The 19,928-nt window shown below is 45.0% G+C and overlaps 1 protein-coding gene across 22 annotated transcripts in view; it reads right to left on the bottom strand.

Annotated features, from left to right (window-relative positions):
* Nucleotides 1-19,579, bottom strand: part of UACA (uveal autoantigen with coiled-coil domains and ankyrin repeats) — a 108,713-nt gene extending 89,134 nt beyond the window's left edge. For 5 of the 22 annotated variants that reach the window (XR_011381122.1, XM_051835666.2, XM_070054777.1 and 2 more), the window contains exons 1-2: nucleotides 19,442-19,540; nucleotides 19,308-19,339 (exon numbers count right to left, since the gene is read on the bottom strand). Coding sequence is in view for 15 of the 22 variants with exons in the window: in XM_051835666.2 (XP_051691626.2) it covers nucleotides 19,308-19,310 (3 nt within the window). In the remaining 7 variants the exon portion in view is untranslated. Of the gene's footprint in view, nucleotides 1-18,469; nucleotides 18,660-19,307; nucleotides 19,384-19,441 lie in introns of those variants that run through there. The other 17 variants (XM_051835667.2, XM_051835668.2, XM_070054772.1 and 14 more) reach the window with 9 other exon arrangements.
* Nucleotides 19,580-19,928: the final 349 nt, after the last annotated feature.

Below are 19,928 nucleotides of genomic sequence, written 5' to 3'. Positions count from 1 at the left end.
GATTCAGCACCATAAGGCCTGCCCCGTAGCAGCCTCACCTTTCACACCTCTTCTTCATCTCTCTGTCCATCCAAGATCCACAGGGCCTGCCTGTGCGCACTGCAGGATGGCACCCAACAGGAGACCAGCAGCAAGACAGGGCGTCACCAACAAGTGCACAGTTGGGACACTCACCAATGTTCTGAAACTGAGGAAGAAAGAGAGGCATTCCAGAAAGTTCCCAAAGACCTGTCCTTTAAAAAGTTGGCATTGTGTTTAAAAGTGGGTTATAACTGTTCAGCCATGGATTCACACTCGCAATGGAAATGATGTCACAGGACTCACTTTTCCAAGTATTGCTACTGAACTGTGCTACCCTGGAACACTGAAACGCAGCACTGCTTGAGGATCCCGTATCAGAAATGCTTGGGAACAGAAGTGTTTCAGACGTCAGAGTTCTTCAGATCTGCATAGACTTTACTACTTGAACATTCTTATCTGAAAATCAAAAACCCAAAACGCTCTGAAATCTAACATTCTCGGCTCAAAGAGTTTTGGATTTCAGGTTTTTGTACTAGCAGTGCTCAACTTGTAATACATACTCTGTGGACAGGACTGTGATTTTGAATAAATCAATTTCCTGCAGAAGTGACTGGAGAACAGGGTGTCACTGTCACAACCCAGGAGTAATCCTTCCATATTGGCAGTGCTTTTTAAGGAGCAGCTTCAATTCTAAGCACAGGGAATTTATTTCCCACATTAAAGCCAACGATTTAAAAAAAAAAAAAAAGTTACCTTCATTGCATTAAAGGAGACACTCCTTTTGTCTCAAGAGCACTCCCAGACCACCACCACACCCAGAAGTGTTTACAGTGGGTCCTAATTGCACTTCCTTCCTCTTTCCTGACTCACCCTTTCCCAGGATATCAAAACAGGTCAACAGTGAGAATGCTATCAGAAAACTTGGTGTTCTACAGTATGTAGAAAAAGCTCTGATCAACCAAGACAGGACAGAACCCCTTGCAACAACAGCGTGAGTGTGGCTGTGAGTAATACCGGGCACAGGTCCTTCCACAGCTTTATTTTCAAGGCCACAGATAAGCAACTCCTCATTCACCTTTCCAACTATGGCTTCCACACCTCCACATGGAATCTCTTTTCACCCTCAAGAATAAGACAGCAGAGCCATCTGTGCTGAACTATAAAAATAAAGGGTTTTAGTTAGCACCTACAAGTTCCTGACACCAATTATATGGTTGACATAGTTGATAGAGTTGATAATTAGAATTAAGGAAAACGTATGGAAGTTTCTCACATCTAACACTGGCCAGAAACACTCTGTTGGGCCCGAGTTTGTGTGTTCCAGGTAATAAATTTCCAAATAAAACTAAATTCTAGCCAGTGCCACAGCTCAGTAGGCTAATCCTCCACCTGCAGCGCCGGCACTCCGGGTTCTAGTCCCAGTGGGGGCACTGGTTCTGTCTCAGTTGTCCCTCTTCCAGTCTAGCTCTCTGCTGTGGCCCAGGAAGGCAATGGAGGATGGCCCAAGTGCTTGGGCCCTGCACCCGCATGGGAGACCAGGAGGAAGCACCTCGCTCCTGGCTTCGGACTGGGGCAGCGCACAGGCCATAGCGGCCATTTGGTGGGTGAACCAACGGAAGGAAGACCTTTCTCTCTGTCTCTCTCTCTCACTGTCTAACTCTGCCTGTCAAAAAAAAACAAAACAAAACAAAACAAAAAAAAAACACTAAATTCTTAGACTTACATAAATATTACCTTATAAAAATTCTATTAAAGATATCAATTTTATTTCTAAAATGGAACATAACAAAGAAATGCAAAACTTTAAAATACACAATGCTAAGGTACCTGCACAACTATGACCATATCTGCATACAACTCTGCCAGCCTTTCCCCATGTTTTATACAACCATAATCAGGTTCTACTTAGATTTTTTTCTGATTATTTTCACATAAGAGATTTCCATTTCTTCCATTAAAAAAAAGTCATATGGTTGCAAAATATTCTCGAGCATTATTTTTCAATTGAACAATTCATTACAAATATAGAGGGTTAAAAACAAAGAGTAAGGGGCAGAAGTCTGGCCTAGTGGTTAAGAAGTCCATGTTCCACATTGGATATTCTAAAATGTTAAGTACCTAAAATCTCCACTAGGGGAAAGTTAATGGTATAATCCCCAACTCACAAGAGGAATAATCGAAACTTACAGAGATAGTGAAATTTTCCCAGAGTCACAGAGCTTTCCAGGAAACAGCCTGAGTTCAATCATATGTCTGATACCTTATCATCCTTAATCATGTTGCTTCAGAGTACTCTGCTTAAATGGTACTGATGCCATGATGAAAGAAGGTGCTTTTCAAATTGCATCAAATTTCTCATTTTGTTTATAAAGGGAAAAGTCAAAAGAATTTAAGTCAAAGGATACATTAACTTTTACAAAAATCCTCAATGAAATAAAACAGTACAATAAATAGCTTTTATCTAATAGTCTAAATTGAAAGATGTAATAGTAAAATTAAACATTAGACATTAATAACAATCTAATTCCCACATTTATATAAGCTATTCTGAATATTTTAGTAAGCTACAAAGTATTCAAAAAAGACACGATTATATTCTTAAAAAGAGGTCCAGGGGCCGGTGCTGTGGCGTAGTAGGTAAAGCTACCGCCTGCAGTGCCGGCATCCCATATGGGCGCCAGTTCGAGTCCCAGCTGCTCCACTTCCGATCCAGCTCTCTGCTGTGGCCTGGAAAAGTAACAGAAGATGGTGCAAGTCCTTGGGCCCCTGCACCCATGTGGGAAACCTGGAAGAAGCTCCTGGCTCCTAGCTACAGAATGGTGCAGCTCTGCCCATTGAGGCCATCTAGGGAGTGAACCAGCAGATGGAAGACCCCTCTCCCTCTCTATCTCTCTCTCTCTCTCCTCTCTTTGTGTAACTCTGACTTTCAAATAAATAAATAAATCTTATAAAAAAAAAAAAAAAAGAAAAAGAAGTCCAAGTGATTCTTAAGTTTAGAGAAAAGGATTCACATATTTGCAAATACTTCGAATTTTTTTTACATTCCCCGGGCAACAGAGTTCCTGGAATATAGTATATATTTAAAGACTGGGAGGACCGACACTGTGGGTAGCGGGTAAAGCTGCTGCCTGCAGTGCCGGAATCCCATTTGGGTGCCAGTTTGAGTCCCAGCTGCTCCACTTCTGATCCAGCTCTCTGCTGCGGCCTGGGAAAGAAGTAGAAGATGACCCAAGTCCTTGGGCCCCTAAATCTGCATGGGAGACCCAGAAAAAGCTCCTGGCTTCAGACTGGCGCAGCTCCAGCCGTTGAAGACATTTGGGGAGTGAACCAGTAGATGGAAGACCTCTCTCTCTCTGCCTCTGCTTCCCTGTAACTCTGCCTTTCAAATAAATAAACAAATCTTAAAAAAAAAAAAAAAAAAAGAATGTGGGATTTTTTTTTTCTTTTTAAATTTTTTACTAGAGAAGCAATAGGAAGTAAGATAGAGAAAGTGCTCCACCATCAGCTGGTTCACTCCCCAAATACCCACAACCGCCACGGGAGCCCAAGCTCAGAGCAGGGAACTCAATCCAGGACTCCCACAGGAGTGGAAGGATCCCAACTACTTCAGCAATCATAGCTGCCTCCAAAGGACTGCATTAGCAGGATGTGATGGAAACTGACACCAACCAAGGTGAGAATGGAAACCAGCAGTACTAACCAGCATCTTAACCACTAGGCATAAAGCTCCGCACCTCTGCTTTTTAAAATTTGCATTCTCTAATTCAAAAGACTGAATAATTATTCGATTAAGAACTTCAATGGGGGCTGGCACTGTGGCGTAGCGGGTAAAGCCGTTACCTGCAGTACTGGCATGCCATGTGGGCACTGGTCAGAGTGCCGGCTGCTCCACTTCTGATCTAGCTCTTGCTATGGCCCAGGAAAGCAGAGGAGGATGGCCCAAGTCCTTGGGCCCCTGCACCCATGTGAGAGACCCGGAAGAAGCTGCTAGCTCCTGGCTTCGGACTGGAACATCTCTGGCCATTGGGGCCATCTGGGAAGTGAACCAGTGTATGAAAAACCTCTCTCTCTCTCTCTCTCTCTCTCTCCCCCTCTCCCTCTCCCTCTCTAACTCTGCCTTTCAAATAAATAAATCTTTTAAAAGAAAGAATTTCAATGAATTATGATTCTTAGTTGCAAATGAAATCGTAAAGAAAATCCATAAACAAGAAGAAATTATTTACCAGCAGAACACACAAATTGAGTGTCTGTGATCTATGTATATATCATTACATAGAGAACCCTCTCCTTGCCACAAAATGAATCTGACAGGCATCTTCAGGCAGTTCCTTCCAATGTCCCTGAACATTCAGAGTCAGGCTGCAGCAGGAGCGGCAACAGCAGCAGCTGGGTCTAGGGCCTAAATTAGCAGGGAAAGAAAAGGGGGCCCAGCATTGTGGCATGGCAAGCTGAACCACTGCCTCCAATGCAGGCATCCCATATGGTCCACTGCTCATCCAGCTCCCTGCTAATGGCCTGGGAAAAGCAGAGGAGGATAGCCCAAGTGTTTGGGCCCCTGCCACTCACATGAGAGAGCTGGATGAATTCATCTCCTAGCTTCAGCCTGGCCCAGCCCTGGCCATTGTGGCCATCTGGGGAGTAAGCCAGCAGATGAAAGATAACTCTCTCTCTACCTCTTTCTCTCTGCCTTTCAAACAAATAAATCTTTAAAAAAGAATTAGAGAGAAAAGAAAGAAAAAGCCATACTGGAGCCAGCACCAAAGCTCTGCTCCCTGGCTCAGCCTCATGGCAGGACCAGCAGAAGCAAGCCCGGGCAGAGCCTCCAGTCCCCTGCTAGCTCACCAACACCTTCTCCCCACCTGCCCCAGCCCCTTACTCCTGCTCCTTCCCTAGGGACGCTCACACCAGACATCCCTCTGTGCTCAGAAGACCACCAGCCCACCTTCATACAGGGTCCTTTCTAAACAAAGGTCATGATATTTAGATGCTTTTTATAGAGTTGTTTTACATGCAGGTTACCAATTCATACAGGTGTTTCCTGGTTGTGGCAAAATCCATGCAAAGAGTGCATGAGCAGGACTTAAAATCTGAAAGACATGGTGAACATGTGCAATGCAACGATAAGGGAATGGGAAAACCCAATTCCTCCAACCCTGATTCCTCTTCACAAGACCCATCACCAGGAAGTTTCCTTATTCTTAAGTGAACGTTACAATTTGAATTACTACTATGCACTTGTAGATAATAAAGATGATGTCTTAATTCTCACATGACACACAACGCAGTAGCTAAACATGGAATACAATCCACAAAGGCTCAGTGAGGGGCCAGCACTGTGGCGCAGCAGGTTAATGGCCTGGCCTGAAGCACCAGCATCCCATATGGACGCCGGTTCAAGTCCTGGCTGCCCCACTTCCAATCCAGCTCTCTGCTATGGCCTAAGAGAGCAGTAGAAGATGGCCCATGACCTTGGGCCCCTGCACCCATGTGGGAGACCAGAAAGAAGCTCCCGGCTCCTGGCTTTGGATCAGTGCCACTCCGGTCATTGTGGCCATCTGGGGAGTGAACCAACAATGGAAGACCTCTGTGTGTGTGTGTGTGTGTGTGTGTGTGTAACTCTGACTTTCAAATAAATAAATCTTTTTTTTAAAAAGGGTCAGTGAAAAATATGAGTGTGTATTTTATACACATATACTCACATATAGAGAGCAAACATAGCATAGGTTAACAATCTGAATTTAACTGAGGGGGGTAGGTGGTTCTAAGATCACTGAGCTTTTCTTTCCAACTTTATGTATATTTTAATTTCTCACGATAAAACAGAGAAATCAAATAAGACATCTGCTAAACATCCATGTTTACAAGAAGTATTAACAATTTTAGGTTAAATTGCCAAGAGTATTTTTCAAACACTGCCACCAGAACAGTCCTCCACATTGCTTATAAATCAGTGAGTAAGGAGAAACACTGAGTTGCTGGCATACAGGAAAATGAAGGCCGCGTTTTCTCCTCTCCTTAGAACATAATTACCACCTATCAGGGACGGCACAGTACATCAAACCCTGGGAACTTCGCAGGAACCACACAAGCTAGCAGGCAGTGGCTCTGAGCACTTGTCTATCAACTGTGTGATTCTGGTGACTCAACTTCTCTGGGTCTCAGTGGCCCCTGTTCTCTAAACTGTTCCCTCCTCTCTCTCCCTTGTAAGCAGGCAATGTCAGGCCCTCACTTAGAGCAGCTTCATAAGCGACCCACCTGCCTCTGGGCCTGACCGCCTCAAATCTGTCCTGAACGGCACTACCGCAGCAATCCGCCTGCATTTCTTTGATGAGATGAGGACACTCCCCCACCTCTGCAGCAGCTATAAGACAGAGCCCATTATTCTTTTTTTATTATTATTATTTGAGAGGCAGAATTACAGAGAGGGAGAGACACACACAGAGAGAGAGATAGGTCTTCCATCTGCTGATTCACTCCCTAAAGGGCCACAATGGCCAGAGCTGTACCACTGCAAAGCCAGGAGCCAGGAGCTTCTTCTGGGTCTCCCACACGGGTGCAGGGGCCCAAGCACTTGGGCCTTCTGCTGCTGCTTTCCCAGGCACAATAGCAGGCAGTTGTATCAGATGTGGAGCTGCCAGGACTCGAACTGGCACCCATATAGGACGCAGATGCCGCAAGTGGAAGCTTAACCCACTAAACCACAGCAATGGCCCTAGAGTCCATTACTCTTAAGACAGCCTACTTTAAGCCAATCCAAGATCCAGCCCCACTTTATCTGCCTTCCTATTTCCCAGCTCTACTGTGTAATAAAGGGCAGGGCAGTGACCTCTGGTAAGAGATTTGTTGGTGATGACAGGAACCAACATCCACTGAGTTAACTGCACTGGCGGAACTGTGCTCACAAGCAGGTCCCCAACACACTTTACATCACTTAATGCTCATGAATTCACAAGATAAATAAAGTAAAAAGCCTCATTTCCCAAGGGAAGAGACAACCTATTGAAGGAAGTTGCCGAAAGTCTTAAGCTGGGTACCAGGAACAGCAGGACTTAAACCCCAGTCTCCCAGGCTATAGAGCCGGGCCCTGAAGCATCCATACCTTCCCTGCCCCTTCACACAGCTTCAAGGGATGTTTTAAGAGCTGTGGATGGACACTCCTTGGCCCACAGTTGGCCTTTTCTAAGGCTGAGAAAGCACTTCATTTTCCTCACTTACCTGTATATTCATTGCCATAAGTGTGTTAACATTTCATATTATTTTAAAATATATAATTTTTAAAAATCTGTCAAAAAGATAGATATGAACCATGAAAAAAACCAAACAGGTCACTCATTGAAAACCCCGCTCACAGGCAGGCAAGTGCTTGTGGGTTACTCCTCTCGTTCCTGGCCGAGAATGCCTGCTTCCTAGACCACCCCGACAAGGCTCCCTAAGGAGACCCATCTTCAGAGCACTGCAGAGCTGCACAGAAGGTTTCTGCAGATGAGAAAACCAAGGAACAACAAAGCCAAGTACAAGCAGATCATGTGCTCTTACTTGCTTTAGAAAGCGTGATTTGTTCGTGGTCTCTCTGAGAAACTGTCACAATCTGTTAAGAAGAAACTTAACTAGGAGACTGAGGGGGAAAAAATCTGTGCATATAAAAGGGAATCCCTTATAAGCAGTAATGTCAAATTCTGACAACTTATCAATAAGGTCAATATTTAAAACATGCTATTCAATCCCCAAAATGTATCCCTTTGGACATACACACACACACACTCACACAAACACTCACACTCACATGACCCTCCAGAGAGTAAACCAACCAATCTTTACTTCTACTGGAGTCTCAGGACTTAATTAACCCATACACACTCCTAAACAACAGATGCTAACTCTAAGAATAACAAGATAGTATACCAGGGTAATCACAAATAAAAAAGCAAAGACACAGAAGGGAAATGTGACATTATTAATATCAAACAATAGATAATTCAAGACAAGAGTTAGGAGAAAAATCAGACTCATACTGTTAATTACAACCTATAATGAATATGAAACAGCCAAAAACCTCAATGTATCCATTATAACAAACTTAAATACATAATACAAAAACTATTCAAAACATGAGAAAGTGACAAAAACACAAATATTGTGAGACACATTATTCTAAAACTATGACCAGTTAAGCAGAAAAAAAATAAAGTTGTAAAGCCCTTACAGATCAATATGCATAAGGCATCAGAAAACTATGAAAGAACAAGAATTAGCAATTCTGAAAACAAGCAATAAAAGTAGCCAACACATGTGGAAATATGAGTATGTTCACACTCCTTAGAAATAAAAACACACAAGGCAGTAATATTTTTTTCTACCAGGTTGGCAATTATGTTTTCAATAGCAGCATCTATTACTGGAAGGGTAATAAGGAATACAACTATTTTATATACTACTGAAGAGAACACAAGAATTAGCTCTCAGACATCACATAAAAGGCCTTTACCACCAAACACCCTTCTCCCCAATTTATAAGGCCTATGATGCATATCACATAGCTTCAAATTTGAGACAGCAGGGGCCAGCGCTGTGGTGCAGCGCGTTAAAGCCCTGGCCTGAAGCGCCAGCATCCCATAAGGGCACCGGTTCGAGTCTCAGCTACTCCTCTTCTGATCCAGCTCTCTGCTATGGCCTGGGAAAGCAGCTGGGGCCCAAGTCCTTGGGCCCCTGCACCCATATGGGAGACCCAGAAGAAGCTCCTGGCTCCTGGCTACGGATTGGCGTAGCTCCAGCCATTGCGGCCATCTGGGGAGTGAACCAGCAGATGGAAGACCTCTCTCTCTGTCTCTACCTCTCTCTGTAACTCTTTCAAATAAATAAAAATAAATCTTTTAAAAAAAATTTTTGAGAGGGCATCAGTTCATGATGCTAAGGATATGGGTTCCAGAGCCAGATGACACAGTTCTTCACTTCCAAACTACAGCACTCAGGCAGGTCAATTATTCCACTTCCACCTGAAATAATGGCTCAACTGTACTCACTTCTTAGGGCTGCAGTGAGAACTGCATTGATGCAAAGCACTGAGGGCACATGAGACATTCATCTCCTAAATACTGGCTATATACTGGCACTTGGATTTCTCATAAAGATCTTCTTTTTAATTCATTCAGTAGCATTTACTGAGTGCCCCTAATGAGACATATGTATCTGTTCAAATCACTTCAAGTAACAGAATCTTCAAGTACAAAGTTTAGAAAAAAATAAGACAAAAAACTTGCACACATATCATCACTTGGTATCAGGGAATTCAGCACTGCCTGAGGGACAGAGAGGCAGCAAGGCACCCTAGAAAGAGCACAGCCATAAATTCCCAGCACTCAGTGCGCAGCATGAGGGAGTCACTTGCTGTACTGTCTTCACATCTGTTTGTTTCCCATAACCACTCACAGCATTTTATCCTTGCTGGTTGACTTAGGTATCTACTGTGTCACAAGGGCACCTCCCAGATCAGACTGCATTATTTCATGGCCATTCATCTTTAGTACATCATTCAGAGACTCTGCCCTTTGAACCAAAGTTTTCAACATCAGCAGTACTTAGGACTCCTGAGAATAAACCGAGGCCAACAGACAAAACTCTTTTTGTGACTACAAACAATTCACTGTATTCTTATGCTTCTGTGCTTCATTTGTAAGCCTACAAGAAGTATTAATTTTTCCAATTATGTAAAAGCCATGCAGTTTTCAATTGTTTTCTGAATCACAAAAATGATACAATAAGAGAATATTGTCCTATCACTGCTAATAATTTCAGGAATATGTGCCAGTCATCCATTTATAGGCAAATTTTCCACAAAAATCAATCTGACTTCCCCAGCATAAATAACCCTATGGAGGGGGAAATTTGACCAACTGAATAGTTCCCTTAGCACCTGTGAAATGGTAAGACATATGCCTGTTTACGATACAACAGAAAAGGTTTCTTATGGTAGAAATGAAACAATGACAGTATACATGATTTATAATGTTTAAATCTATTCTTATTGGATATAGATTCCTTCATCACAGACATAACTATTAGTTAAACAAGGCTGATAAAAACAGAATTGTGTGCTAGTAGCTAATTCTAGGGAGGAAGGGAGAAGGTGAAAGACACACTTCATAGCTCACTGATAGGACTGCCTCTGAAGAGGAATTTTAATAACTTCAGTCAAGGAGCACTCTAAACAGTGGTTTATCAAAGAATTTACATTTTTCAAAAAATTTGTTTATTTATTTAAAATCAGAATTACAGAGAGAGAGAGAGAAATAGAGATCTCTTCCATCCACTGGTCCACTCCCCATATGGCCAGTGGCCAGGGCTGGGCCAAGCCAAAGTCCAGAACCAGAAGCTTAAAAGTCTCCAACGTGGATGGCAAGGGCCCAAGCACTTGAGCCAACTTCCGCTGCTTTCCTCAGGCCATTAGCAGGGAGCTGGATAGGAAGTAAAGCAGCCAGGACAGAAACCGGTGCCCGTCCAGAACGCTGGCATTGCAGGCAAAGGCTTTACTCCCTAAGTTACAATGCTGGCCCCAGAATTTACATTTTTAATTTAGAAAATACACACACACACACACACAGAAAAGCCCTCCTTGACAATAACCCCAACCTGCAGTCCTCTGAGCCCTGATATAAATCCCTGAGATTCCTAGATCAGTGTAGGCTGCCTCCCGCAGAGTTCACTTCCAAACCTCAGGCTCCATAATTCCACAGCTCCACACCACCGCATTTGGCTCTCCTTTTGCCTGGAAAGCCAGAAAAGGCCATTCAAGTTATCTTTCCGCCCTAGGGCCAAGCTTCATCATTCAACCCTTTCCCACAAAGCCACCCTAAACATCTGTGTTCCCACAGCAATTCACACAGACCTCTATGACTCTTACACTGCAATTTTGTTATTTTATTATGTCTAGCTCTTTGAGAATTCTAGAAGGCCGTGACTATAACTTACTTACTACAGAACTCTTAGGACATACATTAAATTCAACAGTATCAGAAAAGTATCAGAAGCACCCAGCTACACATGAATTCTGTTTCAACTACATAAATCATGGCCCACAACCCCCACAAACCCACACATTCCAGATAATTTTAAAGGAAGTCTCACACTTTATATTACTTCATCTGTAAATGTACTTCTAAATATTTCTTTGAAAGACAAAGATCTCGGGCCAGCACTGTGGCATAGCGGGTAAAGCTGCCACCTGCAGTGCCAGCATACTGCATGGGTGCCGGTTGAAATTCCCACTGCCCCACTTCCAATCCAGCTCTCTGCTATGGCCTGGGAAAGCAGTGGAAGATGGCCCAAGTGCTTGGGCCCCTGCACCTGCGTGGGAGACCCAGAAGAAGCTCCTGGCTTCAGATCAGCGCAGCTCCGGCCATTGTGGCCATTTGGGCAGTGAACCAGCGGATGGAAGACCTCTCTCTGCCTCTGCCTCTGCCTCTGCCTCTCTGTAACTCCGTCTTTCAAATAAAATAAATAAATTTAAAAAGGCAGGCAGGCAGGCAGGCAAAGATCAGTTACAGGGGCCAGTGCTGTCACATAGCAGGTGGTGCCAGCATCCCATACAAGCGATGGTTCATATCTCAGCTGCTCCTCTACCAATCCAGCTCTCTGCCTATGGCCTGGGAAAGCAGTAGAAGATGGCCCAAGTCCTTGAGTCCCTGCACCCGTAAGGGAGACCTGGAAGAAACTCCTAGCTCCTGACTTCAGATTGGCCTCGCTCCAGCCATTGCAGCCATTTGGGGAGTGAACCTGCTGATCGAAGACCCATCTCTCTCTCTCTCTCTCTCTCTCTCTCTCTCTCTCCCCCTCTCTCTGTCTGTAACTCTACCTCTAAAATAAATAAATAAATCTTTAAAAAATCTGTTATAAACATAACCACATTACGAATGTCACAGTTAAATCCTTAATAATGCCACATGATCAAGTATTCAGTTGGTATTTACATTTATTCAATTGTCTCCTAGACTCTTTATTTTTTCTAACTGTTTAATCCAGGTCTAAATAAAGTTCATCACTGCAAGTGGTTAATATAACATTTAATGTCTGAGCTTTTGTAATCTCTAGAGTTTTCCCCCTAAAGATTGTAATCTTAGCTTCTTCTTTCCTTAAAATTTATTTCAAGAATTGGTCATTTTTTCTATAAATTTCACAAAAACCAGAATTTTGCTCACTGCAACCCCACATTCTCCATCCTCTCGACTTTCTATAACATGGCAGTTCCATCTAAAGGGTTACCCTATTCAGGCTTGTTTCTCTCACAAGGACAGTAACCCTGGATGACTCCACCAGGAGGCAAACCATTGCTGGTCCTTCCTTTTGAGGCATTCATCGCCTCTCATGGTCACTGTTAGTTTCCATCGATGCGCTCATCAGTGGGGTGCAAAGTCACGATGCAATCACTCTACTACTCTTTCTTCACTTACTAGACAGGATGGAATACATGTTATCCTCCTTCCATTATCCCACTTCATCTTTTAGTGGGGATAAAATACCTTTAATAAGACAGAAACTTCCTCTTATCAACCATCGAGTCACTCTGAGATCCAGCACACACACGATAAGTACAATGAATGTTTCATTCTTTCCCGTTCTTTTCTAGCTTTTAAAAAGAACACATCTATTACTTAGCACTCTCCAAAAGTAGTTACATGTATTTTTTTTTTTTTTTTTTTGGTCATCATTATGAATTCATGTTGAAGAATTCACCCAACTGCAGTTGTCATCCTTGTTATCCTTGTTAATGATCAAATGCTCCCACCCTCACCAAAGCGGAAGCCTCTTCAGGTTGACTACAGAGTACAGATCTTTGATGGGCTCCTTGCATTCTAGTGCAATAAGGGTATTCCAGGATCACCCTGCACTTTTCCGCTCTCAATTCGAAATTATTCACTTCAGCAAGAAGAACCTAACTGCTAATCCATACTTGAATCTATCTTCTGCGTACCATGAATGTTTTCCAAAGTAAGTAAGATGAGTGCTCAGCAAGGTCCAATTCCTGAACTAATTTTTTAGCTAAACTGCATATATGAACAGAAACTACGATGCAGAAATGTATACAATCATCACTTCATCCTTATTAAAAGAATTAAAATTCTTAACCACTCAAGACTCAAGGCCTTCAACTCATAATGAACCAAAATATCTACCAAAGAAACTTTGCGCTGCTATTACCATAAAATTCAGCAACCCAAATAAACAAGGTGGTCAGTGTAGACATACTGGGATACTGGGTTGGGGATGATAGTGAAAAGAACAGAAAGAAAAAAAAAAAAAGCCTTCTTTACTATGATTCTCCTACAGTAAGCCCAGGGAACACAATTCAAGGACAACCACAGGAAGCTATCTGAGTAACGCTTTAATCAAGGTGAGCATTTCAATTAAAGGTTGTGACCTTCATGAAAATGAATAGACACTGTTCAATTAGGTATCGTGAGTTTAAAACGCACATAAACATCTGTGATATCAGTTAGTCATATTACCCAAAAGTCACTGTTACAATAAACTGAACATCTTTTCAAAGGCGAATCTCTGCCTTGAAAACACTAAGCCTCATTCTCACAATCACAAGGACAACAAAATCATGTTTCATGCACTATGCTTGCGAGACGCCTCAACCAATGGTCTCAACGGGTCCCAAAAGAAGTTTGAGAATACTATTTTCTGTTCCCATATTTGTTACTCTATCAATAGAAGCATCAGTGTTTTATCAGGGTGCTGACAGCATAAGCCAGATGCTTAAGAACATATGCAGTTGCTAATTTACAAAGTTTACTGCCCATTCTAAGAGTAGCCTAGAGAAAGAACAGCAGATATAGCCACTGCAGCACCTGCCAGGTCAGAGATTACTTTGACAATCAAGAACTTGCTCCGCTGAAATGCTGGGCACAGGGACAAGTGAACTTGGAGTCCCTGCCAATGTCTGTTCACAGAATTTGTCTGCAGCCCTTCTACTAGTTCTGGAACTGTAGTCCCTTAACTTTAATCACTGAAATTTCCTCATCTGAACTGGGTGAAAATGGAACAAGCCTATTCTCACTGCGTATATAGTTGATTGTACACATAATTTACTAGATCTGATACAATGTTTAGTCATTTAATGACCCCTTTAGAAATCTGAAGTTCCAACTTAATAAGTAAAAATAAATCTAACAACAGAAAATTTCAGTTCATGATTAAAAGGTACAGCGGTCTATAGATATGACTAATAAAAAACCGAACCTCAAGCGTGTTTTACTCACCATATTTAATTGCAAACCGCAGTTATTTGTAAGTTTATCAACACATCCTCATTTTGTGAACTCTGAACTCCTCCACATATTTGTAACAATGGGAATATAAAGAATAGGTAACTTTTTCTGCCCATATTCTACAAGATTATAATTAAGCATGTTAAGATATTATGTTTCACAAATTATGTCATAAAATTTTCACCTCACTCACAAACCTTAGCCAACTGCCAATGTGTCTCTTTCAGGTGATAAGCTCAAATATTCCAAGAAAACTATGAAATAAACATTTTAAACTTCTCAAATCAAAGTTGTACAGAGCAAATCGTGATCATTATTACAATAATTAAATGAACACTTCAAATTAGGTAGCCAAGGAGGAAAGAGGGATATAAAAATAAAGCAATCTAGATACATCTAACCTTATACCAGCATAAATTCTATTTGCAACAGTGACTTAAAATGAAACAAAAAAATTGAAAGACACTGGAGGGTGCTGTTTTTGTTCTTTAACATTTAACATTGCTGAGACATAACCTAACAAAAGGTGATAAATGTAGTTGTTAAAAAAGCAGCCACATTCTGCACAGCAAATACAACTGTAAGAAAGTTACAAATAACCAATTAAGAAATATTAGTGACTAATATTAAAATAGCTAATTCCCCTCAGATAAAGTACTTAAAAACTGAAGGGGGGAATCAACAACTCAATAGAAAAACAGGAAGGATAAGTTGTTCACAGCAGAGGTAAAGGGCTCATAAAAATATGAAAAGGCGTTCAACTTCACTCCAATAAGGGAACTACAAACCTAAAGTACCCAGGGTGGCAAAAGTCTAATCGTCTAAACACGTCTGGCATTTGGTGGAGTGGTTAAGACACCAGCTCATAGCTCTAGCTCCAGACTCCAGCTTCCAACTAATGTCGTTCCTAGAAGACAGAGGTGATGGCTCATGTAATCAGATTCCTGCCAGTCTCCTGAGACCAGGATTGAGTTTCTGGCTCCCATCTAAATCCTGACCAATCCTGGGCATTGCTGGCACTTGGGGAATGAACCAGCAGCAGATGAGAGTGCTCTTATCTCTCTCACTCTCCATTCCTCTCTCTTGCTCTCTCACTCTCCGTCCTTCTCTCTAGCTCTGTGTTTCTTTACCTCTTACAGAAAAAATTTAAACCACTGAGCAGTCTTTCCATAAAAGCATGAAAAAAGTAAATTGTCATATACTGGTCCAACGATGCATGAAAGGAAATCTGGGCCGGCGCCGCGGCTCAACAGGCTAATCCTCCACCTTGCGGCGCCGGCACCCTGGGTTCTAGTCCCGGTTGGGGCCCCGGATTCTGTCCCGGTTGCCCCTCTTCCAGGCCAGCCCTCTGCTATGGCCCAGGAGTGCAGTGGAGGATGGCCCAAGTGCTTGGGCCCTGCACCTGCATGGGAGACCAGGAGAAGCACCTGGCTCCTGGCTTCGGATCAGCGCAATGCGCTGGCCGCAGCGCGCCGGCCGCAGCGGCCATTGGAGGGTGAACCAACGGAAGGAAGACCTTTCTCTCTGTCTCTCTCTCACACTGTCCACTCTGCCTGTCAAAAAAAAAAGAAAAAAAAGAAAGAAAGAAAGAAAGGAAATCTGACAACAGCCTTCAAAATTACGAAAGCACATATCCGTTAACCCAGCAAATCCACTTCCAGGTTCATGCAGGAGTATGTACACACACACACACAAAATGTATACAAGCTGACTCATAAAGCATTGTGTACTACAGCAGAAGACGTGAAAGGGCCCAGCCATTTACAGTAAAAAACAAAAATAAAAAAGCAAGGCAGGAAACAGCAAGGACAGTGCGATATTATTTGTATGCAGGGTGAATATCTACACTCACATTTGTTCCACAGCAAATTTGGAGGAACAGGCAAGCAAGTTTCCGAGCAGAGGGACCAGGGTGGTGGAAGGACAGCGGTGAGGGGTACATTTTGCTGTCAATATTAATACTGTTGTTCCCCTCAAATATTAAGCTATATGCTATATCACATATTCAAAGACAAATGAAAGTTTATTTTTAAGGCCAAAAGAAGAAAAGGGAATCTCAGCAATGTACATGCTTGGGACCAAAACACAGTGCACAGACTGGAAAGCATAATCTATTTCTCCTGTACATTCATCTCATTGTATCAATGCTTGGTTTCATTTTTATTAATCATGACATTCACTCACTTTCACTACAAATCTCACAAAATTTATTCCAATATTTAACCTACACTGAGAGGTGTTCACTTTTTTGGAAGCAAACATGCTCTTGTTTTATTACTACGTATCCCTCTCTACTTTGGGTTGGTATTTTAAAAAAATAATAAGATACACAATATAGTGATTGCCAGAGTTATGCTCAGACATACACACTGGATGTTCCAAATGTATGAAATGCAAACCGGTAGGGCCAGTGCCGTGGTGTAGTGGATGAAGCCACTGCCTGCAGTGCCACATCCTTTATGGGCAAAGGTTCGAGTCCTGGCTACTCCACTCCCCACCCAGCTCCCTGCTAATACACCTGGGAAAGCAGTAAAAGATGGATCAAGTCCTTGGGCCCCTACACCTGCGTCAGAGAACGGAAAGAAGTTCCTGGCTCCTGGCTTCAGATCAGCCCAGTTCAGGCTGTTGTGGCCATTTGGGGAGTGAACCAGCAGGTGGAAGACCTCTCACTCTCTCTCTCGCTCTCTGCCTCTGCCTTTCACATAAATCTTTAATAAAAAAAAAAATGCAAACTGGCATACTGATAATACCAGTAACAACTACATACTATATATTTCTAGAAGGGAAACAGGATACAATAAGATAATAAAGGGTCTTCAAAAAAAGTTCATGGAAATGCATATTAACAAACAAACTAGCCATAAATTTCAAAACTTCTTTGCACCAAAATAAACTTAAAATTTCATTTTCCCACCAACTTTTTGAAATACTTGCAAAACTCCACCCCGGCCCTTCAGTGATATAAATCCTTAGAGAAAATCAACTGCACCAGAGAAAATCGTTAAAAAACCTAGAAAAGTGTATCTTTTATAAACCTGAAAACACAACCAGTATCCCCAAGAAGCTGAAACAACTAGCGTGACCTGCCACATCACCCACCAATTACCGTCTCTGAAGTGAAACGTAAGCAGTCTCTTTGCTACGAACTTACGCTTCATGCTTTACTAAACAAGATCAAATACACCTCCTGAACCTTTAATTTCTGAGATGAGAATTAAAGGTCTAATTCCTCCCCCATATCTCTCACGCCCAAGTAAAACACCCCTAGAAAGGGGTGCAGAGAACGGCGCGATCCCGAATTCACAAAAGCAGGGGCGGATTCACTTGCCGTCTCCTAAAAGGCACGGAATCCCCGGGTGAAATCTGTGCACAACCACAAAGGACCATTGAACTCAGCCCGAATCGGTAACTGAGCCTTGGAGACCTGTCTCCGTGACGTGAGTCTTTCCGACTTTTTGCTTTAATAGCAGAATGGGAACGATCTGCAGATTCTCTAAATCCCACCATCCGCGCTTCTGCCACCGAAGACGGCCCCGACGGAACAAACCCAGCGGGCGGGAGCCACCAGGTGCGCCCCGCACGCGGACCCGCAGGAGGGCCCCGTCGGGCGCGGCGAGGCGTCCGAGCAGAAGCCCCTCGGGTGCGGCGGGGTCGCCGGGGTCCCGCGGCCGGTCGCCCACCGCCGAGCCCCGCCGCGCTCTGGCCGGCGGGCCGGTCCTGGAGTCTCCGGCCGAGGCGGGGTCGCCGGGGTCCCGCGGGCGGGAGGGACCCGCCGAGGTCCCGCAGCTCTGCCCGCGGGCCGGTCCGGGAGTCCCCGGCTGAGGAGGGGTCGCCGGGGTCCCGCGGGCGGGAGGGACCCGCCGAGGTCCCGCAGCTCTGCCCGCGGGCCGGTCCGGGGGTCCCCGGCTGAGGAGGGGTCGCCGGGGTCCCGCGGCCGGTCGCCCACCGCCGAGCCCCGCCGCGCTCTGTCCGCGGGCCGGCCCGGGAGTCCCCGGCTGAGGAGGGGTCGCCGGGGTCCCGCGGGGCGGGAGAGACCCGCCGAGGTCCCGCAGCTCTGCCCGCGGGCCGGTCCGGGGGTCCTCGGCTGAGGAGGGGTCGCCGGGGTCCCGCAGCTCTGCCCGCGGGCGTGTTCGCGGGGCCGCGGAGCTGGACGAGCTGGGGGCAGGAAGCTGAGGACTCACCGCGCTGGCGGCGGCGCCGGGTGACACGGGGCCCGGCGCATCCTGCCTCCTCAGGCGGGACTTGAGACTCTTCATGGCGGCCGCGACCCGCTCCGCGGGCGCCGGGTCCGCGGGTACTTCAGAGCCGCGGGCCTCCGGAGCCACACGGTGGCGGCGCTGTCCTGCGGCCTCCCGCCAATCGGCCGCCGCCGCGGCGGGGGCGGTGCCGAGTCCGGCCAATAGGACTCCGCGAAGGAGGCGGGACTTCCCTTTCGAACTCAACGACGGTCTTCGGGCCCCTGGAGCAGAAGTTCAGGGCGGCGGGGCCTGAGGTGTGGACCGACGTGGGTCCCGACGGAGCGCGAATCTTCACAAGCACGAGGCTAGACGGCACGCTGGGCCAGACGCGCTTAGGTGTAGAAGGATCCTGGTCTAGACGAGAGCGGGAGTACACGGAGCGCGGGTATACCGAGTGCAAGTGTAGACGAGCACCGGCTTCTACACGCTAGCTCCAGTCGGAGCGCGGTATAAACGAATGGCCGTCGCACGGGTTCAGCCTGGGCCAGCGCTCCTTCCCGGCCGTGTCCTTCCTGCGCTCCCCAAAGCGGGCCGTCCACTCCGAGGCTACGGGCCCGGCACAGCGCCCGCCGCTCCGGCCCGCGCGGGACCTCCAGGACCCGCAGCAGCCCCTCAGAGCCCCGGGCCGGCTGTGCGGGTCGCGGGCGGGAGGGGATTGGAGAGGCTGCAGGGCCAGCGGGTGGCCAAGAACCCACCGCCTTGGGAGGACAGATGGGGTCAAGTGTACGTATAGACATACGTATGTATAGCTATACATACATACATATATATACCTACATACCATGGCCTTTTCTTCCAAGAAACTTCTGTTTCCTGCAAAAACACAGGTGAAAGTTTTCGATGAAGTTAATTCACCCTACTCAGAACTCTGGATTTATGAAAAATTATTTAAGGAAAGACACAGGAGAGCGATACCCAATAATTTGCTGTTTATGAGCCATCTTCGGACGTCCTCCTTGGAGTCCGTTTACCAGCAGCGAAATGTTTGTTCTAGCCTGCAGGACCCGCCTTTCTGGCTAACAAAGGGCTCTTTCTGTGTGAAAGATCAGTTGTGTTCTTGGGAGTTTCCTTAGAGTAACAGAAGGGCTGATTGGAATAGTATCAAGAAGTTTCAGAACTGTCTTAGAGAGACAATGGTCAAAAGCTGTGTTAACCCCAAAAAGTAAACTGCCTGAGAAGATGATTAAATCTCTTGATTAGAACTAAAGGAAGACACTCCCTGCCACATTTTTTTCCTCAAGATCCGGAGTCAATCATTTTGTGCGTGGGCAGTGACTGTGCCCACTGTGGCTGCAGAGCCACAGTTCTCCCCAACTGTTACAGGCACTACTTTGCCAGAAGCCAGCCCCTGTCTCTCATCTCTCCATCACCGGTAAATGATGAACCATCATTACAAAGTCTA

The sequence above is a fragment of the Oryctolagus cuniculus genome, chromosome 12 (genome assembly GCF_964237555.1).
Source record: "Oryctolagus cuniculus chromosome 12, mOryCun1.1, whole genome shotgun sequence".
Classification (NCBI taxonomy): Eukaryota; Metazoa; Chordata; class Mammalia; order Lagomorpha; family Leporidae; genus Oryctolagus; species Oryctolagus cuniculus.
This window is presented reverse-complemented; position numbering and strand designations above follow the sequence as displayed.